The 23,718-nt window shown below is 54.4% G+C and overlaps 1 protein-coding gene across 1 annotated transcript; it reads right to left on the reverse strand.

The window, feature by feature from the left end:
- Nucleotides 1-7,710: 7,710 nt before the first annotated feature.
- LOC309793714 (forkhead box protein J1-like) lies at nt 7,711-10,662 on the reverse strand (the record flags this gene model as incomplete). The annotated part of the gene is made up of 2 exons (XM_082604408.1): nt 7,711-8,478; nt 10,165-10,662. The coding sequence occupies 2 exons, from the start codon at nt 10,660-10,662 to the stop codon at nt 7,711-7,713; spliced, it is 1,266 nt and encodes a 421-aa protein (XP_082460534.1).
- Nucleotides 10,663-23,718: the final 13,056 nt, after the last annotated feature.

The following is a 23,718-nucleotide window of genomic DNA, read 5'->3' on the forward strand; positions in this document are numbered from 1 at the left end:
CTGAGAACTCATCCCGGATTCAGTTTAGTGTCATGAGAAGGAATAAGGGGCACGTTGATGGCCCTGATTGAATTTATAGACTTAGGGCTCCAGGGAGAAGAGTCACCCTCGACCCCTGATCGTTCCTTTGGGATCCAAATCTAGGGAGCACAAGGCAACTGGTGGTAGCCCAGGGCTCACTGGGTCACAGAGCTAGTCTATAAAATGCTGGCTTTGAAATTCCTCTCTGATCCTAACTAAACACTCTCCTCTGAGTGGCTACAGGTTCCCTTTTCAAGGGCTCAGGCTCTCTTTCCAAGACCTTATCACAGACGCCGTGTCTGCCTTAAACTGCCTGTTGATGGAAACAAGACCAGGCCCCCTGCCATGGGATCTGCAAGATCATGATGGAGGGGGCACGGTCAGGCCAAATCAGATGGCTTTGGAGGTATTTTTGTGCCTTTCTCCATGCCCAAATAGATTCGCTTAGAGCAGAGTCGCTCTTTGCCCAAGGACTCTCCCAAGGCTGCCTCACTTCCTTTCAGCAACTGGCTCCCAGCACCTTAGCAAAGCCCATGCCTTCTTGCAGGAACTGCAGGGCAGGAGATGGGTGTCCCAGGGTGAGAGCAGGGGTGCGAGCAGGGGAGCGTCTCCCACCAAGTTCATGTTCAGCAGACTGCCACTCACCGGGTAAGCAGACCGCAGAGCACAGCTTATTGTCCAGTGCTTTCATGCTGGCGATGTCAAAGTCATTGTTATTGTCACACTCCATACCTAGAAATGCGAATGTCCTCTGGCCTGTAACGGAGTTAAGGCAGTTAGAGAGGACCTGGCTGTGTTTTTCTCTGCTTTGCTGTCCTTAAAATAAAAATCTTAAGGATGGAGACAAAAAACATCAAATCATATGTTAAAAAAAAGACAATAATTAAGTGGGGAGAGAGGACAATAAAGGAAACTGCGTGGGTACGTTTGTGTTCTCGCTCTGTTCTGCTCTGTTTCCTTAACTGGCCCCTTTCCAGCCTTCGTTCCAGGGAAATCAGACCCTGGGGAGGTCTGTGGGATTCGGACACGCACACCCGGGCCCAGAGCAGGGCTAAGCCAGGCTGGAAGAGCTAGGAGATCCACGGGGGAAGTGACCCCGGGCTCCGGCCTGTGTCTGTCGGTGCACGTGAGGTGTGTTTATGACCACAAGGCTCTGCGAAATGACTAATACATAAAATGGCAATTAAAGCTCTTTGGTCCCGTAATTTTGCACCTCAAATCAAAGAATCGCATTGCTTGCAAAATTGATTTATTTTCTTTGAGACTTAATTTTCTATTCTGAAGATGTTTTAAGGGGCTGACCAGAAACCTACAGTCGTGTAAGATGGGAAGGGGACAATTTTAGATGTTATTTTTTCAAGCCCCCCACCCGGTTTTTTTCCTTGGTGAAAGAGAGAGGAAGAAACATACATCTACTGTGTACAGCATGTCACGTGGAAACCACATATGGAATGTCAGGCGGAAACCACGTACTGCCCTGTGCCTTTTAGAAGCAAATATTCTACTGGGGACAACAATCACAATGGAGAACTCAGAGCCTTGCGCCCTGAAGACATCAACCGAGGAGAGGTAGCGCCCAACCCCGGCTTGGTTGGCGTGCGCGTGCGGCAGAGGCACAGCCTGGGCGACCACCCCTCCTCCGGCACTACTTGGCCAGGAGAGAGTGGTCATGTGCACATGCGCACCCCCTGCACACCACACAACCCCCCAAGCAACTGCCATGGCCAAAGCAGAAGCGACTAGCATGACATCTGCATCCAGGCTGGGATCCAGGTTTGCTCTGGAGGTTGCCCTTCTGTGGAGGCACCTCAGAGGAGCAGACGGAAGAGACACCGGTTCCTGGGACGCCTGGTCCTACAATCCCAGGTGGGATTCCCAGCTCGCCTACCCTCCCCCCCCGCCACTTCCTTGCTCTATATGTAGGTCGTTCCTTCGCTTCTCGGCTTACTAGAAACCAAATTCTTCCGACTGAAGATATGATTGACCTTATTTACAAAACAGAAATAGAGTCACAGGTGTAGAAAACAAACTTATGGTTATGGCGGGGGGCAAAGGAGGGGAGGGATAAATTGGGAGATTGGGATTGACATATACACACTACTATATATAAAATAGATAACTAATAAGGACCTGCTGTAGAGCACAGGGGACTCTACTCAGTACCCTGTAATGGCCTATATGGGCAAAGAATCTAAAAAAAGAGTGGATATATGTATATGTATAGTTGATTCACGTTGCTGTACAGCAGAAACTAACACAACTTTGTAAACCAACTCTTCCCATTAAAAAAAATATCTACTTGAGGCCTGAATGATGGTAAAGAGAATCGTTCCAATAGCCTACAAACACTAGTGTACGCTGAGCTGCTAACGTCTCTTCACCTCACCTTTGCTGTGCCGCCAGGGCTGTGATCCTTCTGCTACTGTAACATCAGCCGTTTTCTTCACTAAAGCAGGAAAACCTACTGCCTAACAGTCGGTTCCCCCAAGGGGAGGAAGCTGTTCTCCTGCTGCAGCTGAACTTTGGGGCTGCTAGAGCAGTTCTGTGAGACTCAGCTGAGAAGCTGAAGCAGGAAGGAAGGGGATGGCAGTTGCCCAAGAAGCTTCAGGATCTACTCAACGTAGATGGAGAACTCCATGTATCTTCTGCAGCCTTGGCTCAGAGGCCCAGAAAGAGCCAGGAAGGCGGCTGAGGTCCTCAGATACCCTGCTTGCTTTGATATTCCATCAAGAAGACAACCTTTCCCCAAAGCCACACCCTTGAGCAGTGCCACCAAGTCACACCAGTGCCCCTTTCTCTACCCTTCAGAGAATACCCGGGAGAGAAATATAATAAAAGGGAGCAAAAGACCAGGTCTTTTACCATCTTCTTGTGTGGGTGATCCGTCCTCTTCTTCTAGAACCTCATTTCCCTAGGACAGAAGGAAGGCACTGTGAGTCCATAAAGCAGTGAAATGAGTCTACTGATGGTCAGAAGACAGAACTAATCACCCTCATGGTATCCATACATTTCCTGTCCGTGTGAGATGGCTGGGAGGCCCAGCAGAGGCAGATTTTGCTTGGCGAGGCAGGATCGGCCCGTAGGGACCAGGTCTGAGGCACGTTCCAGAGGGACCAGGTCTGAGGCACCTTACAGAGGGACCCTGGGACTGTCAGGATTAGCCTTGGTCATAGTTTAGCTCACACTGTTTCTCTCAGGTGGAAATCAAAGTTGTCAAATGAAAAAGCAAACCGTGAGATCATAAAACTTTCAGGAACCCTTTAGGATCCCCAATCCCATCCAGATACTCCTTTGAGAACATCTGGCTCAAGAGAAAGTTGTAGAGTCCCCACTGGGAGCTGGGCATTCCATATACTTCAGGCACACCTCCGTCAGAGCACTTCTCACGCTGAGTTATAACTCTGATTCCTCCATCAGATGGAGCTCCGGGATGGGTGGGATGGGTGGATTGGGGGTGTGGGCAGGCAAAAGCCATGTCACTCGGTCTTTGTGTCCCCCAGTGCCAGGAAGATGTGAGATGCCTGTGCCAGGTAAATACTAAGTGAATTGGAGGACAAACACCCTCTCAAGGGTCTGGCCTGGAAGACTTCCCTCTGGAACTCACCCCACGCCTATTACGCTGAGACCAGCGCCCTCTGCTAACCGGACAGTCCCTCTGCTCTGCACCCTGCCTCTAACAGATCCAAGTGCACCACCTTGGAAGGCTTCTTCCAGAAGAGCCCCCATCCTATTTGCATCCTGTGCCAGCGCCGGCAGTCCCTCTGACCGGGGAGGGGCACCAGCGTCCACCTTGCTCTTACCTCTGCATCCTGCTCTTCAGTGGTGGCGACGAGGCCCGCAAAGTTGCAGTCTGGAGACGCTGCTGGCGTCACCTGCAAAGGAGCAACAAAAGTCAAGGTGCAGATGCCACCGGCTCTCCTACCCAGCTCGCCTGGCAGCAAGCACAAACCAAGTCCTCAGGACAGAAGTGGTGCCACATGGAAGATCACATCTGAGGGAGTCTGTGATTCAACAACCCGGTACCGTGTTTTCCAGGGCTCCCCTCCCGAGCACTGGGGGGCTTTGCCGATCTCCCTGGCAGGCCCTGGACTGAGCTCCTTGGGACTCGAGTACAGAGCAGAGCAGAGCGGCGAGGGAGATCCCATGCTCCTCTCTTACGTCTCCTTCTTCTGAGGGGGTCCTGCTGGCGGCCCGGGGGCAGGGGAGAGCCTCCCCGTCCTCTTCCGTGCCAGGGGCGATGTAGGAGCCGGACATGGAGGAGACGGTGTCGGTGCTGATCTGGGAGGACACCATGGACATGACCTTCCTTCTTCAAGTCTGGGTCCCCAGTATGTTGAGGGGGGCAGAGGCGGGGAGAAGAGTGTTTCCTGCCCTCAGCTCAGCTCTTCAGGAGGCCTGGCGCATTTGCTTCAGGCCAGCATGGAATCCCATCCCGGGGGCCTTCCCGTCACTAGAGCTGGGGGTGGCCTGTCCCGTGGGCAGACGGCGAGGGTCCCCAAACACTGAGTTCCTGAACATTGCCCCTCATCCCTTTCCTGGCTGGCGATACATGGGGGAGGGAGGATAGGGAAGAGGTGGAAAGTGAGGAGACAGCAAGCTGGCTTCTTGCTTTGGGAAGGGACTGTACCACACCTGAGGGTCAAGTGGCTGAAGGGCTTCTCACCTCAAAAGTGGAGATCAAAGGAAATGCGAAACCTGCCCAGAGAGCTTGAGTCATGGGCTCAAAGCCACACAGGGCAAAAGAGAAAGGACAACTCAGTGCAACATGGGGTCCTGGATTGGGATGTTGGAATGGAGAGGAGCATTACTGGGGTGATCTGCAAGACGTGAAGGGGGTCTGCGGTTACATGGGATTACCAGGTCAGTGTTCATTTCCTGATTGTGATGGTGGTACTGGGATTATGGAGGCGTGTCCTTGTTCTAAGGAAACACACACTAAAGTATCTAGTGCTAATGGGGCAGCCTGTCTGCAACTTACTGTTAAGGGCGCAAAATATATATTGACTGGGATTACATCGAATCTCTAAATAAATACGGAGTCACTGAACGTTTTTTCAAAAAGCCACCCAGCCAAGGGCCGGGGCAGGGATGAATAGGAGGGACAGGATCCACTCACACTTCCCGCCCCCTCCACCGCCAACCCCCAAACGCTGCCTGCTGAAAGGGTGTGTGAAGCCCTGTGTTGTGGCCGCTTCGGAGCCCCCTCTTAGCTTTGGCTGCTCGTTGGCAGCATCCATGGACCCTTAAAAGTGCCAGTGTTTGGGTCCCAGCCCCAGAGACGCTAGTCCCAAGCATAGGGATTTTCAGGAGCTCCTGGGGATTCTTCCTGGCAGCCAGAAGCTTCTTCAGCCTTTTCTTACCTGGCAGGCAGTTCTGCCAGCCCCTGACCTTGCCCCTCTTCCCCCAGCATGGGCCCAGGCAGAGGGTGAGGAGGGGGGACAGTGACCGGCCCCACCTGTCAATCCAGGATGTACCCCTTTTGGCGGGGGCTGGAGGCTGAGCCTGGGGACCAGTGGAGAGGCTGGAGCCCCCATGTTCCCCCAGTGCTGGGGAGCGTGGGGAGGAAGGCCGGAGGGTGGTGGGGAGAGGGAGGGAGTCGTTGCTTAGGGGGTGAAGGGAGTCTCAGAGGGAGGTTGGGGCAGCCTCCTCAGCAAGCGGTGGGAAGGGGATGGGCTGCCTCCTGAGCTCTGTAAGGCCCCAACCCGCCTGGCCCTGCAGTGTGCGCACCCTTCGAAAATATTTTGAGTAATTAGCAAGGGAAAGCAGCAAGTTGGCGGGGGAATGCCAGGTTGTCCTGGAGCCAGCCTCCAGTGCAAGGAAAGAAAGGGGCCTCAGGAGAAAGGGGCCCGTGGAGGCTGGGCAGGATTGTGTAGGACAGTGCCCGTTTGTGTGTGTGTGTGTGTGTGTCTGTGCGCACGTGCACGTGAGTGCTGGGGGAAGGGGCTGTGCACCACAAGGGCGTGCTGGCGGGGCCAGGTGCAGGCTCGGGGGAGAGATGGGTTCCAGGCAAAGCTGGGGTGAGGGGGTGGAAAGGTGCCTGCTGAGTGTCACATATTTGCTGTGCCTCAGTTTCCCCATCAGAACTCTGGTACGTTGATTCCTCACAGGCTGGAGCTGTAGGGTCTAGGCACCCCGTCTTCCGTCTGCCCTGATGGCCTCCCTCAGCCCCAACCTGCATTGGAGGGAAGGCCCTGGGCGGGGTGAATGAACCCCAGGGTGGCAAGTGGGGCCCCAGGGGCTGGGGCCCTCTGACCTCACACCCTGTCCCTTCAGGAAGGGACCAAGGGAGGGAGGAGCTGGAGACAGGCCCAGGCGAGGACCGCAGGTGAGTCTGGGCAGGCCCTCAACTTGGGCGAGGTGGGGAACGTGAGCCGAGCCCTGGGCAAGAACGGCCTTTGTGAGTGAGTCCCCAGGGCCAGGGAGGGGGCTGTGCCTCCTTTGCCGCCTGCTCCTCGGGGCTGTGGGTACAGTCTCCCCATTGCACATAGAGAGGTGCCGAGGCCCTGGCTGCAGGGGACCCCCGAGGGCCGCCTCTCAGCCTCTTTCTCTCTGGGCACCCAGAGATCATGAGGAGTGCATCAGGGGACACTCTGCAGGCCTTTGGTGCCCCCCATCTTCCTCCCAGCCATTCCCCCTTGGGCCGTGGCCTCCCCAAAACTGGCCCATGCTTTTCCCCAGAGAAAGTTGCAAGCAGGTCCATTTTGAGACTTTTTAAAACTTTACTTTTAAAAATGTTTTTATTGTAAATCACTTTCTATGAAAAAGGTTAAATTGCCCGATGGGTTAGGAGAGTGGATGTGGGATGCAGCCCAGGGCGTTTATGGTGGAGCAAGACACTCCCCTGCAGGAGTGCAAGCAAGGGCACGGGGCCATCCCCCCATTCCTGGTCCCAGTGGTTCTAGCAAGCACTGCGTCCCTCCCAGTTAAGCCTCAGCTCTAGCTACACTCACTACATTAGTCTGTCTGTCCCCTTTCCCTCTGCAGCTTGGCTGCCCCAGCCCCTAACCCCCAGATCCCCATCTCCCCGCTGCTCTCAGCCTCAAGTTGGGCTCAAAGATTAGGGACACATACCCTCTGCCCCACCTCTAGGGATGAAGCCAGAAGATCCCAGAGGCCTTAGAAAATCTCCTGGCTCCACCCGGCACCCCGGCCTCCTTTCTGTCTCCTCTCTCTTCCCCCCTCCGCCTAGCTCCTCCTCACAGACTGCCAGGAGAAGCCTCTTGGGTGTTCATTTCCGGTCACCTAATCAGCATTGGTTGTACCTGGGAACTTGCTCTGGATAGAGACCTGGGGAGGAGAGCAGGAGAGAGAGAAGCTTGGAAGCTAAGGTGTTCTGGGGCGGGCCCTGTACTGATGTTTCCAGCTTGGCCAGGGCCCCTCCAAGCCGCAGCTCTCATAGTGCAGGGCCCTTAGCGTGTCTCTGGGGCAGGGAAGAAGTGGATCAATGAAACACTGTGTGTATGGGGGGCTGGGGAGCGGAGGCAGCAATTTGGGTCCTGGGCCCCAATTCTCAGCCTGCTGGACTAGAATCTGAGGATGGCCTGGGCTGGGGGCCGTGTGGCCTGGTGGGGTGAGCTGGCCCAGCCCCTGCCTGGGCGGTAGGGTGTCCATGGGCCTGCACTGGCGGGGAGGGGGGCAGTCTGGGCCCAGACTTCGGTGCTGTCTGGAGGTGGGGCAGGGCCTGGCTTCTTACAAGAAGGCGCCCAGGCTGGCCCAGTCATGCAGGTCAGAGGCCAGTGTGGCATCCCCGGCCTCAAAGAGGGGCTCGGGGGGCAGGGAGCTACGGGCGCTCTCGTCCCAGGGGTGCTCCAGGAAGGATGTGGCCAGGAAGGTCTCATCAAAGTCCAGGCTGTCGGTAGCCTGCTCCGCTGGAGGCCCCCAGGTAACAGGGCAGTCGATGTGGTGGCCATGGATGGTGAGGTCCACGTCCCCGTGTGAGGCAGGGCTCAGCGGCGGGATCAGCTCCGAGATCTCCAGCGTGCCCAGCTCCCCGTCCAGCGTGCCAGCGTCCAAGATGGCCTCCCAGTCAAAGTTGCCCTTGAGGGGTTCCAGCTCACCCTGCTCCTCCTGGGTCAGCAGCAGGGGGCTGGAGGGCCGCGGGACCTTGGCCTCCTGCTTGGGCAGCGGCTGTTGACGCTTACGCCCCAGCCTGCCCTCGCCTGCACCCCAGCCCGCCTCCCCAGTGGCCTCCTCGAACTCCCGCAGCAGCTGCTGGGCCTCGGTGCTCACGGTCAGTGGCCCGGCCCATGGGGCGGCGCTGGGCTCTGGCACGGCCTGGCGGGCAAAGGCCGGGTGGATGTGGACTGGGGGCAGCCGCTGCTTCTTCAAGGCCCCACTCAGCAGCCGCTCGGCGTACTGGGGGTCGATGCACCAGAAGCCCCCCTTGCCTGGCTCGTCCTTCTCCCGAGGCACCTTGATGAAGCCCTTCTTCAGGGACAGGTTGTGGCGGATGGAGTTCTGGACACAGGGAGGTAGGAGAGAAGGAAGACAGCTGGGAGAGTGGGTGGGGTCAGTGATGGGGGGTTCCTAGCGCCACTGCCAGTCCCACCACCACCTTCTCTCCGATGGGGGCAGGGGAGACAGAGGCGCTGCTCCGAGCGGGAGGCTCTGGGACACCAGCCACGGGGCACCAGGAGCTGGGAGTGCTGTCGGGGGCTTTTGTTCCCTTTGGCCAGGATATCTGCCTGCTCGGTCATCCGAGCCCTGAGCCGCAGGGTGGCTCTCAGTGCCAGCCTGTCCTGCCCTCCCTCCCTTACCCCGCCGCTTGCGGCCTCTGGTCAAAGGCCTTGGCTCCACCAGGTCCTGGACGGCCATCTCCCTCTGCCTGGGCCTGGCTGGCCTTCTCTGTTTGTGAAATGAGTGAGTGGGTGTGAGGGTGTGTGTGTGGGGGGCGGGGATGAAGTGTAGGAGGATCTGATGACTTTCCTTGTTTCTAGAGCCGGCTGCTGGCCTGGGCCCTCACCCACCATGTCCCCCTCCTCCCACCCCAGGCTCTGAGGCCTCAGTTGATTATTACCCAGCCAAGAGCATAGCGCTCATTCCTGGGGCCTCTCAGGCTTGGGGTAGGGTGGGGGGTGGTGGAGGGTCTCTGCTTTCTCACCAAGGTTACAAATGGTACCTGCCCCAGGGTCAGGGCCCAAGCAATCGTGGAATAGCTGTGATTACAGGAACTCTGATCCTGTGACCTGTGCCACGGAAGGATCTGTGCATCCTCAGGGTCTCTGTCCCCAAGTAGCCCCTGATCCTGATGGTCGAAGAGGCTCAGGGCAGCGTGTGCCCAGCCTGAATCACCATCCTGCCTTGTTCAGGCCTGGGTGCACAGTCCAAACCACGCTGGGGCACAGGGGCCTGGGGCCTGGTGGGTGGGGCCGGCAGGTGAGTAGTGCCCCCTGGCAAGACTGGGAGGTTTACATGGTGGTCTGGGCCCCTTGGCTGCTCTGTGCCAGGTTCCGGAGACTTGGAACATGAAGCCAGTGTGGGAGGAAAGAGCCCCTGTGGAAAGCACGTGGCTGAGGTAATTGTCCCCCCAGGGAGGTTGATGAGAAGAGGGGGAGGAGTGTAGGCAGGAAACTAGGGAGGGCTTGGGGTGGGGGCTGGCACAGCAGCTTTCGGAAGGCCCCGTAGCCCTTCCACTGGGACACAGATGGCCTTCACACCCCGCAGCACGCCCCTCTCCCCTCCCAGAGCCCCTCCAGCCAACTGAAAGCAGGCGGGATGCAGAGTCTGGCAGGAACGATGCTCTGCCTCCAGTCAGGCCCTGACAAACTGACCTTGAGGAGGGTAGTGTCGAGGAATTCCAGGACTTGGGACAAAAATGTGTCCCTCAGTCCATCAACCTACCCTGGGGGGCTGTGTCCACGCATAGTTCAGCCCTGGTCTTTGGGCTGAGCCTGCCGGATGAGTGACAAGTTCTTTCCCCTTGAACCTCTATGTCGGCACCCCTGCAGCCCTCTGAACATCCTCCCTCCTCCGTCTCTGAAGTCAAAGGGGCAGCAGTCCAAGCACTGGGCTCCCTTGAGGTCCTTCCTGGACGGCCTTCCTCTCTCGGGGCCCTGGCCGTACCGCGCCTACTTGGCCTGCGGATCTGGGATGTGAGTCCAGTCCGCGAGGGCATGGGGAGGGAGGGAGGGAGTGTCTCCCTACCTGCCAGGTGGGATCAGCGTGGCGGAAGTAACAGAAGTTGTCCGTGATCCACTTGTAGATGGCCGACAGGGTGATCTTGGTGGCCTTGCTGGCCTGCATGGCCATGCAGATGAGCGTGGCATACGAGTAGGGCGGCTTCACGTGCGGGTTGGTGGCGTAGTCCACGTCGTCGGGAGGCGAGGCCTGCAGCCCCGAGGGGGCGCTCCGCGGCGTGCAGGAGGACGTGGGCTTGCCGGGTGTGTGCGGCTGCCCCAGGCAGGCGGGGTCCGCCGCCAGGGGAGACCCCGGCTCGGCCGAGCCTGCCAGCTCGTGGGAGCCGTGGGGGTCGGTGTCCCCCGAAGGCAGGGCGGGGAGCTCGGCGTTGAGAATGGAGAATTCCTGCAGCCACTGCAGGCTGGTCAGGCTGTCATTCAGGGCGTTGGACTCCTCCAGGCCGCCTTCCGGTCCGGCCTCCTCCGCTGCCCCTGCTCCCGAGACGCGTAGCCAGCTCTCCGCCATATCTGCGGGGACTCTCCGAGGGGGCTGTCAACATCCACGAGCCGAGCCGAGGGTGGCCGCCGAGCTCTCCGGCCCGCTGACTCCCGCGGCTTCAGTTACGCAGCCTCCCGGAAGCGGGCTTCCATCCCGCGATCCGGGGGTAGCCTCCTCCAAACGGAATGTGGTGCCTGCGGGGACCAGAGCGGGAACTGAGCCCTCTTTCCCCACCCCCGAGGGGAGAGTGTGGGCGAGGGGGGAGGCTCTTACTAAAATCCTTCCTGCAGCTGGGGAGGATCTTTTACTGCCGACGTCTGGGAAACAGAAGGTGTGCCCGGGGCTCCGACCCACACGGGGTTCGCCTCGCTCTTTTCCTCTTGGATCTTTAAGAGGAGACTTAATTAGCCCAACGAGGGAATAGTGTAGGGGCATGCGAGGCCACCCCTTTCTCCCTCAAAGCGGGGAATTAACCCCCCTCTCTCCGTCCACAACCAATGGAAATGGGGCGAGAGAGTCCAGGAGGGCAGTACGACGGGTCGGGGGGCGGGGGAGGTCGTCTGATCTTTGAAAAGGGATATTAGGATGGGGCTCAAGGGGAAGGAAGGAAACAATACAGAGAGTTATAAGGGGGTGGGAAGTGAGTGTCCCCCAAACGCCTCTGATGTCAGTCCCCGGGCCCTCCACTTCCGTCGGGGACGGATGGGAGAGCGGGCTGGTACTGACGCCCTCCCTTCCCACGGCCGGCAGCCCTCCCCGTCCCTTACCTGGCTCAGAGCGCAGCCCGGGCCAAAGGAAGCTTCTCAAAGAAATTCCTCCCACCGCCCACCCTCACCGCGGCTCTCTGCTCCCAGCTCCAGGGCCCAGCCAGCAATCCTCGTCGCCACTCACGCCCGCCGGCGCCTCTCTGAAAGCCAGCGGCTGGGGACCGGCACTCAGTAGCCGCTCGCAAGGCGTCTCCTGCTGCCGTGGCGACGCCCCGCCCATATAAACAGCTTCCGCTTCTGCCATTGGCCAGGGCATCTCCAAAGAGACCGCGGGCTCTTAACGGCTCTCTCACGCGGTAACTCTCTTCCAGCTCCCTCCTGCCGCCCTCTCTGGCGCGCGACCCAGCCCCCTACCCGCCACCGCGTCCCGGCTCCGCGCATTCCCGCCCGACGGCCCCGCGCAGGGCTCGGAGAGGCGCGCGGCTCGGCGCTCCCGCAGAGGCCCCGGGGCCCTCGGCGAGCAGTTCGCCGCGGGAACCGTCCTCCGCCCCACCCCCTTCCCATCTGGGCTGCTCAGAGGTGGCGACGGCTCCTGGGACGCAGCCCGTGGCGCGGGGGCCAGGGCTGGGTGCATGCTTGGGGCTTTCCTTTCCTCTCCTCTGGGCTGCGAGTGGCACTTCCTCACGTTTCTGCGGCCTGTCCCGGTCTCCCGACCGAGTGTCGTCTTGGTGCCCGCAAGCAGGTCTGACTCTCCGATGCCACCTGCCGCTCAGGTCCGCAGAAACCGCAGCCCCGGTCGCAGGCACCCCAAGGCGGCTAGGGTAATCCAGTGTTTCCCGGTAAGCGCTCCCTCCCCGCCCCGTCCTCAGCAAGATTCCCAGAAGCTGACATTCCAGAGGCTTCTTCGGAAGTGCTCTCCCTCCTTTCCAGATAGCCGAGGAAACAGAGCCGTTGGGTGAAACCCAGGAAAGCCGTGGACTTGCCAAATTCTTTGACTGGGGTCATTTGCCCCATTCATTTCACCAGCCTTTAAGTGACGGACTAACGGTGGACTGTGGTCCTTCCTCCTCCCCTCCCCCAGCCTCCCTCCCGTCACCAGCTTTCCTGCTCTTCAGTTATTGAGGAGCTGCAGTTGGAAGTTCTCTGGTTGAAGGGGGTGGGTGGAGGTGAGGGCTCCTTATCAGGCCTCTGGGCAGGAGCTGTGCCCGGGGGATGGTACACCAGCTCCCACCCAGAAACATGTCTTTTCCTCTACCCCTTGCCCTCTCTCACTCCTCCATGTCCAGCTTGTCTTGAGTCAAAGTTTTTTTTTTCTTCCCAAGTATTTATTGTTTTATTTTAATTTTTATTTTATTTTTTTATTAGTTTCTGCTTTATAACAAAGTGAATCAGTCATACCTATACATCTGTTCCCACATCCCTTCCCTCAGGCATCTCCCTCCCTCCCACCCTCCCCATCCCACCCCTCCAGGCGGTCACAAAGCACCGAGCTGATCTCCCTGTGCTCTGCGGCTGCTTCCCACTATCTACCTTACGTTTGGTAGTGTATATATGTCCATGCCTCTCTTTCGCTTTGTCACAACTTACCCTTCCCCCTCCCCATATCCTCAAGTCCATTCTCAAGTAGGTCTGTGTCTTTATTCCTGTTTTACCCCTAGGTTATTCATGACATTTTTTAAAATTCCATATACATGTGTTAGCATACGGTATTTGTCTTTCTCTTTCTGACTTACTTCACGGTGTATGACAGAGTCTAGGTCTATCCACCTCATTACAAATAGCTCAGTTTCGTTTCTTTTTATGGCTGAGTAATATTCCATTGTATATATGTGCCACATCTTCTTTATCCATTCATCCGATGATGGACACTTAGGTTGCTTCCATCTCCGGGCTATTGTGAATAGAGCTGCAATGAACATTTTGGTACATGCCTCTTTTTGAATTATGGTTTTCTCAGGGTATATGCCTAGTAGTGGGATTGCTGGGTCATATGGTAGTTCGATTTTTAGTCTTTTAAGGAACCTCCATACTGTTCTCCATAGTGGCTGTACCAATTCACATTCCCACCAGCAGTGCAAGAGTGTTCCCTTTTCTCCACACCCTCTCCAGCATTTATTGTTTCTAGATTTCTTGATGATGGCCATTCTGACTGGTGTGAGATGATATCTCATTGTAGTTTTGATTTGCATTTCTCTAATGATTAATGATGCTGAGCATTCTTTCATGTGTTTGTTGGCAGTCTGTATATCTTCTTTGGAGAAATGCCTATTTAAGTCTTCTGCCCATTTTTGGATTGGGTTGTTTGTTTTTTTGCTATTGAGCTGCATGAGCTGTTTTTAAATTTTGGAGATTAATCCTTTGTCAGTTGCTTCATTTGCAAATATTTTCTCCCATTCTGAGGGTTGTCTTTTGGTCTTGTTTATGGCTTCCTTTGCTGTGCAAAAGCTTTGAAGTTTCATTAGGTCCCATTTGTTTATCTTTGTTTTTATTTCCATTTCTCTAGGAGGTGGGTCCAAAAGGATCTTGCTGTGATTTATGTCATAGAGTGTTCTGCCTATGTTTTCCTCTAAGAGTTTGATAGTTTCTGGCCTTACATTTAGGTCTTTAATCCATTTTGAGCTTATTTTTGTGTATGGTGTCAGGGAATGATCTAATCTCATACTTTTACATGTCCCTGTCCAGTTTTCCCAGCACCACTTATTGAAGAGGCTGTCCTTTCTCCACTGTACATTCCTGCCTCCTTGATCAAAGATAAGTTGACCATATGGGTGTGGGTTTATCTCTGGGCTTTCTATCCTGTTCCATTGATCTATCTTTCTGTTTTTGTGCCAGTAAAACACTGTCTTGATTACTATAGCTTTGTAGTGTAGTCTGAAGTCAGGGAGCCTGATTCCTCCAGCTCCGTTTTTCGTTCTCAAGATTGCTTTGGCTATTCGGAGTCTTTTGTTTTTCCAAACAAAGTTTGAATTTTTTTGTTCTAGTTCTGTGAAAAATGCCAGTGGTAGTTTGATAGGGATTGCATTGAACCTGTAGATTGCTTTGGGTAGTAGAGTCATTTTCACAATATCGATTCTTCCAATCCAGGAGCATGGTATATCTCTCCATCTATTTGTATCATCTTTAATTTCTTTCATCAGTGTCTTATAATTTTCTGCATACAGGTCTTTTGTCTCCTTAGGTAGGTTTATTCCTAGGTATTTTATTCTTTTTGTTGCAATGGTAAATGGGGGTGTTTTCTTGATTTCACTTTCAGATTCTTCATCATTCGTGTACAGGAATGCCAGAGATTTCTGTGCATTAATTTTGTATCCTGCTACTTTTCCAAATTCATTGATTAGCTCTAGTAGTTTTCTGGTAGCATCTTTAGGATTCTCTATGTATAGTATCATGTCATCTGCAAACAGTGACAGCTTTACTTCTTCTTTTCCAATTTGGATTCCTTTTATTTCCTTTTCTTCTCTGATTGCTGTTTCTAAAACTTCCAAAACTAAGTTGAATAAGAGTGGTGAGAGTGGGCCACCTTGTCTTGTTCCTGATCTTAGTGGAAATGGTTTCAGTTTTTCACCATTGAGGACAATGTTGGCTGTGGGTTTGTCATTTATGGCCTTTATTATCTTGAGGAAAGTTCCCTCTATGCCTACTTTCTGCAGGGTTTTTATCATAAATGGGTGTTGAATTTTGTCGAAAGCTTTCTCTGCATCTATTGAGATGATCATATGGTTTTTCTCCTTCAATTTGTTAACATGGTGTATCACATTGATTGATTTGCGTATATTGAAGAATCCTTGCATTCCTGGAATAAACCCCACTTGATCATGGTGTATGATCCTTTTAATGTGCTGTTGGATTCTGTTTGCTAGTATTTTGTTGAGGATTTTTGCATCTATGTTCATCAGTGATATTGGCCTGTAGTTTTCTTTCTTTGTGACATCCTTGCCTGGCTTTGGTATCAAGGTGATGGTGGCCTCGTAGAATGAGTTTGGGAGTGCTCCTCCCTCTGCTATATTTTGGAAGAGTTTGAGAAGGATAGGTGTTAGCTCTTCTCTAAATGTCTGATAGAATTCGCCTGTGAAGCCATCTGGTCCTGGGCTTCTGTTTGTTGGAAGATTTTTAATCACAGTTTCCATTTCAGTGCTTGTGATTGGTCTATTCATATTTTCTATATCTTCCTGATTCAGTCTTGGCAGGTTGTGCATTTCTAAGAATTTGTCCATTTCTTCCAGGTTGTCCATTTTCTTGGCATAGAGTTTCTTGTAGTAATCTCTCATGATCTTCTATATTTCTGCAGTGTGAGTTGTTATTGAGTCAAAGTATTAAAAGCGTGCTGGAGAAAGTCGGACAGCAACTTTCACAAATAAGCCAACTGCGCAGTTAACACCTCTTCTTCCCTCGTGAACAGTTTTATTCATTTTTAAGAATCATGCAGCAGTCCATAAATATTGCATCCTTGACGTCCCCACTGTAGTGTGCCCATGAGTGTACTCCAGGGAGTGAGGGGTACACAGATGGCACAACAGTACACACATATTTACACACACTAGGTGTGCAGATCCTAAAGCACAGTGAGCAAGCAGCATGCCAAGGTCAGGTGAACAGGACAAAAACCCTCCCCAGGTGAGATGGCTTAACGTGTGTGGATCCGTGCCCAGGAGACGCCTCAGCATTGGCATGGCCTCTGGTAGGATGGGACTGGGGAGGAGAAGGAAAAAGGGCTCTGTGAGAAGGCTGGGATCACCACACCACCCGGAAGTGAGCTCATAGGTGAGCTCCGACTTGAGTGTGGCAGGAAGGAGCCCCAGTCCTCCGGTTAGTCTGTGTCCTTGTGTGAGAAACCAGGCCCCGTCATATTCTCTGTGGGTCAACTGCTAACAACATGACCATCTCCAGATGATGACTGGGGCGGCTGTCCTGTTCCCCGACCAGGCTCTGTGCCCTGTTCCCTGATCCCAGCCCTTTTGGATGGGATATTTCTGCTCGCCAAAGAGCTAAATGAGGGCAAAGAGGTGCGGGGATGGGGGAGAGAGCAGGAACTGTCTGAGAAACAGGAGTGAAGGGCCACTTCTCACCCGGGTATGTCTTGGTTATGGAACCAAGGCCTTGAGGAATCTCTCTGAGCCTCTTCCTGGGAGAAGACAGACCCTCCAGAAAGGGTGAAGACAGTGGCTTCCTCTTAGGGTTCCTGGCCACTGTGGCGACTGTTTACCTACATCTCCTTCATCTCAGGTAACACCACACTCTGAATACTACCTGCCGGGAGAGGAGGTGGATCTGTATGCCACCACCCCTGGCTCAGGGAGAGTCCCCTTCCCTAGTGCTTCTGGGGCTCAGATTTCAAGGAAATCAGGAAGTGTGGTTATTGCTGGAATCATCAATATGAAAGGGTCTGTAAGAATGTTTCGGGGAAAGAAAGGACATTAAAAGGGGTCTGAAACAGCAGAGCCCACTGCAGGATTTCAGAGCGGGTGGACACCGGAACTCAAGGCAGAAGCTGAGATTTGGCTTGGCTCATGTAGTGTCTGTCAGGACCACAGGCCTCCGCCTGCCCACCCCCAGGGCAGGATGTGAACCACAACCACCAGGCAGTGAGGGTCACCACGCACCTGACGGCACAAGGCAGCCACACAGGAGGTGCAAAAGATCCCCCGGCACTGGGCTCTCTTTGAGGCCTTGGGAAGGACCATGAAAAGTTCCTCTAGGGCAACAATTCCAACTACTAATTCAGGCCATCATGGTGGGCATAGCCTAGGGCTCTGTCACATCTCAGCCTCACAAACTGTTGGATCCCACTTTGCTTCTCAATCTCATGCTCCACTAACTAACCACCTCTTCCAAAAGCCAGCAGACAATGCATCTATCAGAGAGCTATGAGGAATCCATTGATAACACTAGTGTTGAGAGACGAACAGCCAACAGCTTACGGTCTTGCTGTTTCAGACTGTTATTTATATGCCTACACTGGACTGGGGTGGGGTGGACATGTGATTTGAACAATATCTCTAAATCTCTGATGAGCCTATGGAAGGCAGTACCTCCGGCTCCCCCCATCAGGCTCAGCTGATCTGGAGGACAGGGGAGGAAAACCGGTGGGATGGGGAGCCTCCCAGACCACCACTGACCCCAGCTCAGCCCTTCCCCCAACCTCCTTTGGGGTTCCTGGGCACCAAATGAGAACCACCGGTCCACCCCTCTCTCAGCTTCTTTCTTCAACTCTTTCAGAAAAGCGGGGTGGAGACGGGGGCAGCAGGGGTAAGAATGCCACCTGACAGGGCGGTGGTGATGAAACGTGATAATATACGACAGTCCCTAACAAGTGCCTGGTACATAGAGGGGGTCAAAAATGCCTTTGCAGTGTCACCTTAGGATGGAGCCCCAGGCCTTCCTGAGTGCACCTGATCATAAAGAACTCCCCGGTAGGTCATCATGTAACTGAGGGGTTCTCAGATTCAAGGCCTCCTTCCTAAGCAGACACACGAGGCATAGCCTCTGCTACCAGAAGCAAGAACTGTTTTCCCAACCAACCTTCTGGTGGTTGCCACTGCTTCTTGTCCTTGAGAGAGGAGCTCCTAATGCATTTTGAGGGAAACCCCACTTACAGTGCAATATGGCTTTCCCTTCTCACAGGAGTCATCCCCCAACGCCACCCCAATCTGCAGGTCTCAGATTGGTTATGATGTCCCAGAGACTAGAAAATGCCAGATGGGTGTTTGTAATGAAGTCACCCAAACTCTTGAGTCTTCTTGGTCTACCTCCTAAGGAGAAAAAAAAAAAAAAAGATACAAAAGAAATAACCAGTCTGTAGACCACAGCTCCACCTGAAGATCAAGATACAGTGGAAACATTCCAGAGACTCTCTGCAAAGGGTCTCGTGAGCTGCAGTTCGAGTGGCTTTAGCCCACAAGGAGAAAAGAGGTTTCCAGTCCCTTCTGAGAGGGGAAGGATCACGGTTGCGGAAGAAGATGAGTCTGGGAGAAGGGTCAGGTGCCCTCAGCATCCAGCTTTCACGTGGGTCTAAAAAGTCTCCGTGTGCCTGGCTGAGGATGCCCAGGAGGTCAGTGGTGCCATGAGGCCAGGATGGGATGTGAGAACGGGAGGAGAGCCCTGGTACAGGGGCTAAGGCTCTCAGATGGCCAAAGGATCCCACACGCAGAGCCTGTTCTCGGGGTCCTCCAGGCTGCCAGAAGATGGGCGTCTGCGCTGCGTGTTCCGACGACTGACCACGTTGTCGTCAGCCTGCCAGGCACCTGAGAAGAGGAAAGGAAGGTTACCGGACCTTTGGTTTGGTGCAGATGGTGTCTCTGGCAGGACAGTCCGGGAGTTTGGCACGAAATCTGGCAAGATGCGCATTAGCTGGAACTCCCACAGGGTGCAAACCGCAGCACGTGAAACTTGGGAGCAGTGGCGTCCACTGGGCGAGGGACAGTCATGGCCACTGTGGCCCACTGATGGAGGGACATGCAGGATGGTCCTTGTTTTGTGAGCTTGCCGTAGGATCCACCTTTGTATCTTTATTTGGTCTTGAAGTTTGCCTAAGTGTTACAGCGGACCAGGAAAAGAAACTGAGTCTGGCTGAGACTTTCACGAGAGCAGGAGGAGGTGAAGGGGAGGGAGAAGAGTGTGTTAATTTGGGCTCAGAGTTAGTGTTTGCTGTGGGGGCCAGGGTGGGGCAGGAAGGGACTGGCTGCCCAGCAGGGTGCCAGGGACCAAATGGCATGGCAGAGAACAGAGTGACAGCTGTTCCTCTCCTTCTGCACCCGAACAGCCCACCGAGAGTTGCTATCAGCTGGTGCCACCAACCCCAGGAGACATTAGCTCCAGAGCTTTGGGGTCCCCCGGGTACCATCCACGAAACTCATCATCTTCCCCCCTTGTCCTGCAGTTCCTGCACGAGAAGCACCCGCTGCCCATGCTGGAAACCCACTCTTGGTGCTTCTCTCTCCTTCATGCTCTGTATCCAATCCATCCTGACCTCCTGCTTGTTCAAGCTCTAGTAAGGTCTAAATCTGTAGTCAGAAAACCGGGATACAGCCCCAGCTTGTAACGTACTGACTGTGTGACCTTGGGCAGGTCACTGTACTTGGAGCCCTGGTTTTCCCATCCATCAGATGGGAGACAAGTACTTACACCCCAGGGATGCCGTGAGACTAAGCGAGGTGACATGGAAGAGTGGTGAGCAGGGCGCCTGACTCACAGAATGTGCGCGAAAACCATCCGCCCCCCAGGCCTTGTTCAGGCTACACTCATCTCCCCCAAGTCGTCCTCCCAGCCCACAGAATGACTCCATCTGATTCAGTCCCCCCAGTGCAGCGAGATGCCCCTTCTGAAGGGAGAGGATGAAGCCCTAACCCCCTGAGTTGGGGGAAAGCCTTCCATTCTCTGGCCGAGGACTGCTGAGCTGCCTCTTCCAGCACCTGCCCCCAGAAGGCCCCCCCTGAAGCCAGATGGGGTCCAGCGTGCTCCGAAGTGCTCCCCCACTGGCCCGTACCACCACCCCATTTCTCATGCTGTGTGCAAATTGCTGGATCCTCCAGCACACGGTGATCTCCTCCAGGGCAGAGCCGAGAGCCATGCCCTTCAGAGGGCTCAGTTCGTGGACGGAGCCGGCTGACCCTGGAGGGTGGGCGTGAGGCTCACTGTGTCACATTTGAGGGAGGCCACTCACAAATGTCTGGCGTCAGCTTCAGTTTAGGCCAGCCCAAGACACGAAACCCTTTAATGGCAGAAACACTAGGATTCAGCGGGTATAAATTGTGTATACCCATAAATGTCCTGGTGTGCTAATCCGCCCTAAGGCTCTAATAATAGTCTTGTGGAGGTGGACCCCAGGGGAAGGGGAGTGAGTGGGACAGGAAATGTTTAGGTATCTCTCACAGCCAGATGGAATGCGGGGATCTGTACTCCCTGGGGGTACCGGAGTCCGGCACATGGGTCCACAGTGCTTTTCCCCTCTAAGGGTGACAGGATGCAGAGCAGGCAAGATTGCGCTTTTAAGTTAGGAACCCCCAGATGAAATAAGTTGTTCCTTCATTTTATATAATTTGGTAGATCTCATACTTATTCCTCTGTGTTTAATGGGCAGGACTCCGGAACTGTGGCTGTTTGGTAGGAACGACCAAAAGCAAATGGTAAACAGGAGAGAAGACACACACACACACACACACACACACACACACACACACACACACACAAAGTGAAATCAAAACACTGCCGCAGCCTCGCCGCCACCACCACTGGCTGCCAGGCTGCCTGGCTCTGAATTCTTGAGTCCTTGCTACAAACACCACCGGTCCAGATTCTGAGCCAGGGCTGAAAACTGGCTCCTTCTGAAACAGCCTGAAGACTCAGACCTGAAGTCTCTGATCTCCCCAGCTTCTTGGTACAGTCGGTGGTGCTCTTTCCTCTAAAAAGGCTTCTGCCAGACCCTCGGCGAAACCCTGCTGCTCCGTGCATCCTGGATGCGGAAGGTAAGCCTGGAAGGCGCAGGAGGACTTCCTGAGCGAGTGCTACCATTCTGTCCAGCCCTCAGCCAGAAAAGGGAGCCTGGAGATTCAAAATCCTTCCCGGGAGGTAGAGAAAGGTGGTTCCCACTTAATTCCCTCCTCAGGCTCAGAAACGGGGGAGTGAAGAGACCTCTAGAGGCAGATTTGGGGAGCACATCTAGGGGGATTCCACACACCTCTTTCCTGCCTCTACCCAGCCACTAATTAAATTTAAGATCTGTAACAGTTCCACCATCTTGTAGAGTTTCTCTCCAAGAAAAGAGAAAGTTAATTCCGATTTTTCCTTAGTATCTGCGAAGCATAAGCCTTCCTAGTGGCGTCTTAGTCTTGGGTTATTTCAGGTCTCCATAAGTACTTTTCTTTGTTTTGTTTTTGGCTGTGCAGTGGCTTGGAGGATTTTAGTTCTCCGACCAGGGATTGAACCAGGCCACTGAAGTGAAAGTGCTGAGTCCTAACCACTGGACTGCCAGGGAATTCCCTCCATAAGTACTTTTAGATTTCATCGGTATGCCCACTCCTGTCCAACGCCATCATTTAAAAACATCTGTATCGGGCTTCCCTGATGGCGCAGTGGTTGAGAGTCTCCCTGCCGATGCAGAGGACAAGGGTTTGTGCCCTGGTCCGGGAAAATCCCAAATGCCACGGAGCGGCTGGGCCCGTGAGCCATGGCCGCTGAGCCTGCGCGTCCGGAGCCTGTGCTCCGCAACGGGAGAGGCCACAACAGTGGGAGGCACGCGTACCACAAAAAACAAAACAAAACAAAACAAAAACATTTGTATTTCCACTAATAAACTCAAATTATCTTTGCTTTTTCCCATCACACCACCCAGAGCCTTTTCACAGAATTGTCACTGGTCCCCTGGCCACTATCCTGACGCCTGTGTGATACTCCATCAGGTTCCTTGGGGCCCCGTCTACCGAGCATGGCCTCGCGATTATAGTCAGCTCATCACCTACAATGGTCAACTCAGATTTCCTCCCTTTGAGAACCTTGCAGAACAATCTCAGAACATACCATCGCCCCCCCACCTTGGTCTCGGGGCCAAAGAAGACCCACAGGCTTCTTAGCGGAAGAGGTGCTGGAATGACACAGGTGCTTTCTCAACATCACTCCCACAAGGGTGATGAGAGCAGCGAGGATGGGGACCTGAGCCATCCTTGCCGCGAGCTGGGGCTCCTGGCAGAGCACCTGTGGGCCTGGGGAGGGTGGACCATGGGGTGCTCCCCGGGCTCCCTCCTTGTGGGCGCTCCGTGAGGCGAGTGGCATCCGTGTGGGGAGGGAAACAGTGTGGAGAGGGAGACCAAGTGCCTGAGAAGCTGTCCTGATGGCCAAGCCAGCCTGAGGCACCTCAGTCATAGGAAGGAACTTTGAACTCACAGCTGAGCGTGGTGAGGTCTGTTGATTCCATGGGACCTACCACAGTGGATGCTCCTGTCATTAACCTGACATTAACCTGACAGATTCTTCCAGAGAGTTCCCCAGCTCTTTACTACCAGTGTGACGCTAACGGCAGAACCCGAGAAACATTTTACCAAGAGAGCAGATGCACTTTCCTTCTCTCGTAAGAGCCCTTGAGACCTCAGGGTGAGGCTACGATGCGACCCTCAACTCCCTCTCCCGGCAGGCGCCACTGTCATTCGGTTTCATGTCTGGCCTGAACGGTGAAGCCAGTTTAATCTGAGAATGGCTGGCTCCCGAGATCACCGTAAAGAAGCCCAGGCATTGTTTTCCTTCCAGGCCTCGCTCTCCTGCCGCAATCCCAGAGTGGAATAAACATCCACCAGCAGGTTGGCCCGAAGGAGTTAGGGAGAGGAGGAAGCACAAGGCCTGGGGTCAGTTTCCACCAGCATGGGCGGCTAAAACAATTCCCAGGAGCTCTCTCTGCCAAACACGGGGGTTGGTGGGGAGCCACTGCGGGGAGGCAGGAGCCTAGATTCCTCTCTTGAAGCCCAGTGAGCGGCTGGCCGGCACAGCTGCCACAGACTCAGGGCGGAATGAGGGCAGAGATGGCATCTTCCCCAACTAGTGACCAAAACAAATCCTGCCTGTAACCTTTGCCACCGAAGCATCCCCGCTTTTGTGGAACAGGGATTAATCTAGTCTCACAAATATTTATTTTTCCTGGAAAATTTCAGCATATTAAATACAGGCTCTTGCCAGTTAGGAACGGAAGCCTCAGCGAGGGCCCCTCGGATGTGCGTGCGCCCAGCAAGCTTGGGGTTGGGTGTGGGTGAACATGAACTTTCACACGAAGTCTGGGTAACCTAAATGAGTTTCAAAATAAACAAACTGGACAGACAGACGTACATTTGGCAAAAAGACATGAGAAACAAATGGACAGACAGAAGCCAGGTAAAGAGTGGGAAGGCAGGAAGTGAAGTGTACCCTGGACCTCAGCCACTCTGGCCCAAGCCTGGCTGGGTCAACGCTAAGTGGGAAGGGACCGGAGAGCCCCTGGGAAGGCTGTGGGAGGCGTCTCTGGGGATTACGGCTTCCTCCACCACAAGCCTGCATGGGGCCAGAGGGGTGAGTACATGGGTCTTCTGCAAGCTGATGGAGAGTGGCAACCACAGGAGTTTGTGTCCCTCCAGCACCTGTAACCACGTTGCCAAGAGAGTAAAGCAATGGACCCATGACGGGACCTGGCTGTCCTGAAGCTTAAACATGTCCAGGGCATGTTTAAGAGATTACAGACCACGCAACATGAAGGCAGTCTCTGCTGTGAACCAAGGAGGGGCAATTTCGACCTAGTCCACCAGGCAAGACGTGGCTTTAGAGCCATGGTTGGTGAAGCCCTTGGTGAGCATGGAGCAGAGAGACATCAGTGCCCAGAGTGTGACTGACAGGTGGGCTCCTCCTGAGAACTCATCCCGGATTC

Source organism: Mesoplodon mirus (assembly GCF_964341445.2).
Source record: "Mesoplodon mirus genome assembly, chromosome: 18".
Lineage (NCBI taxonomy): Eukaryota > Metazoa > Chordata > Mammalia > Artiodactyla > Ziphiidae > Mesoplodon > Mesoplodon mirus.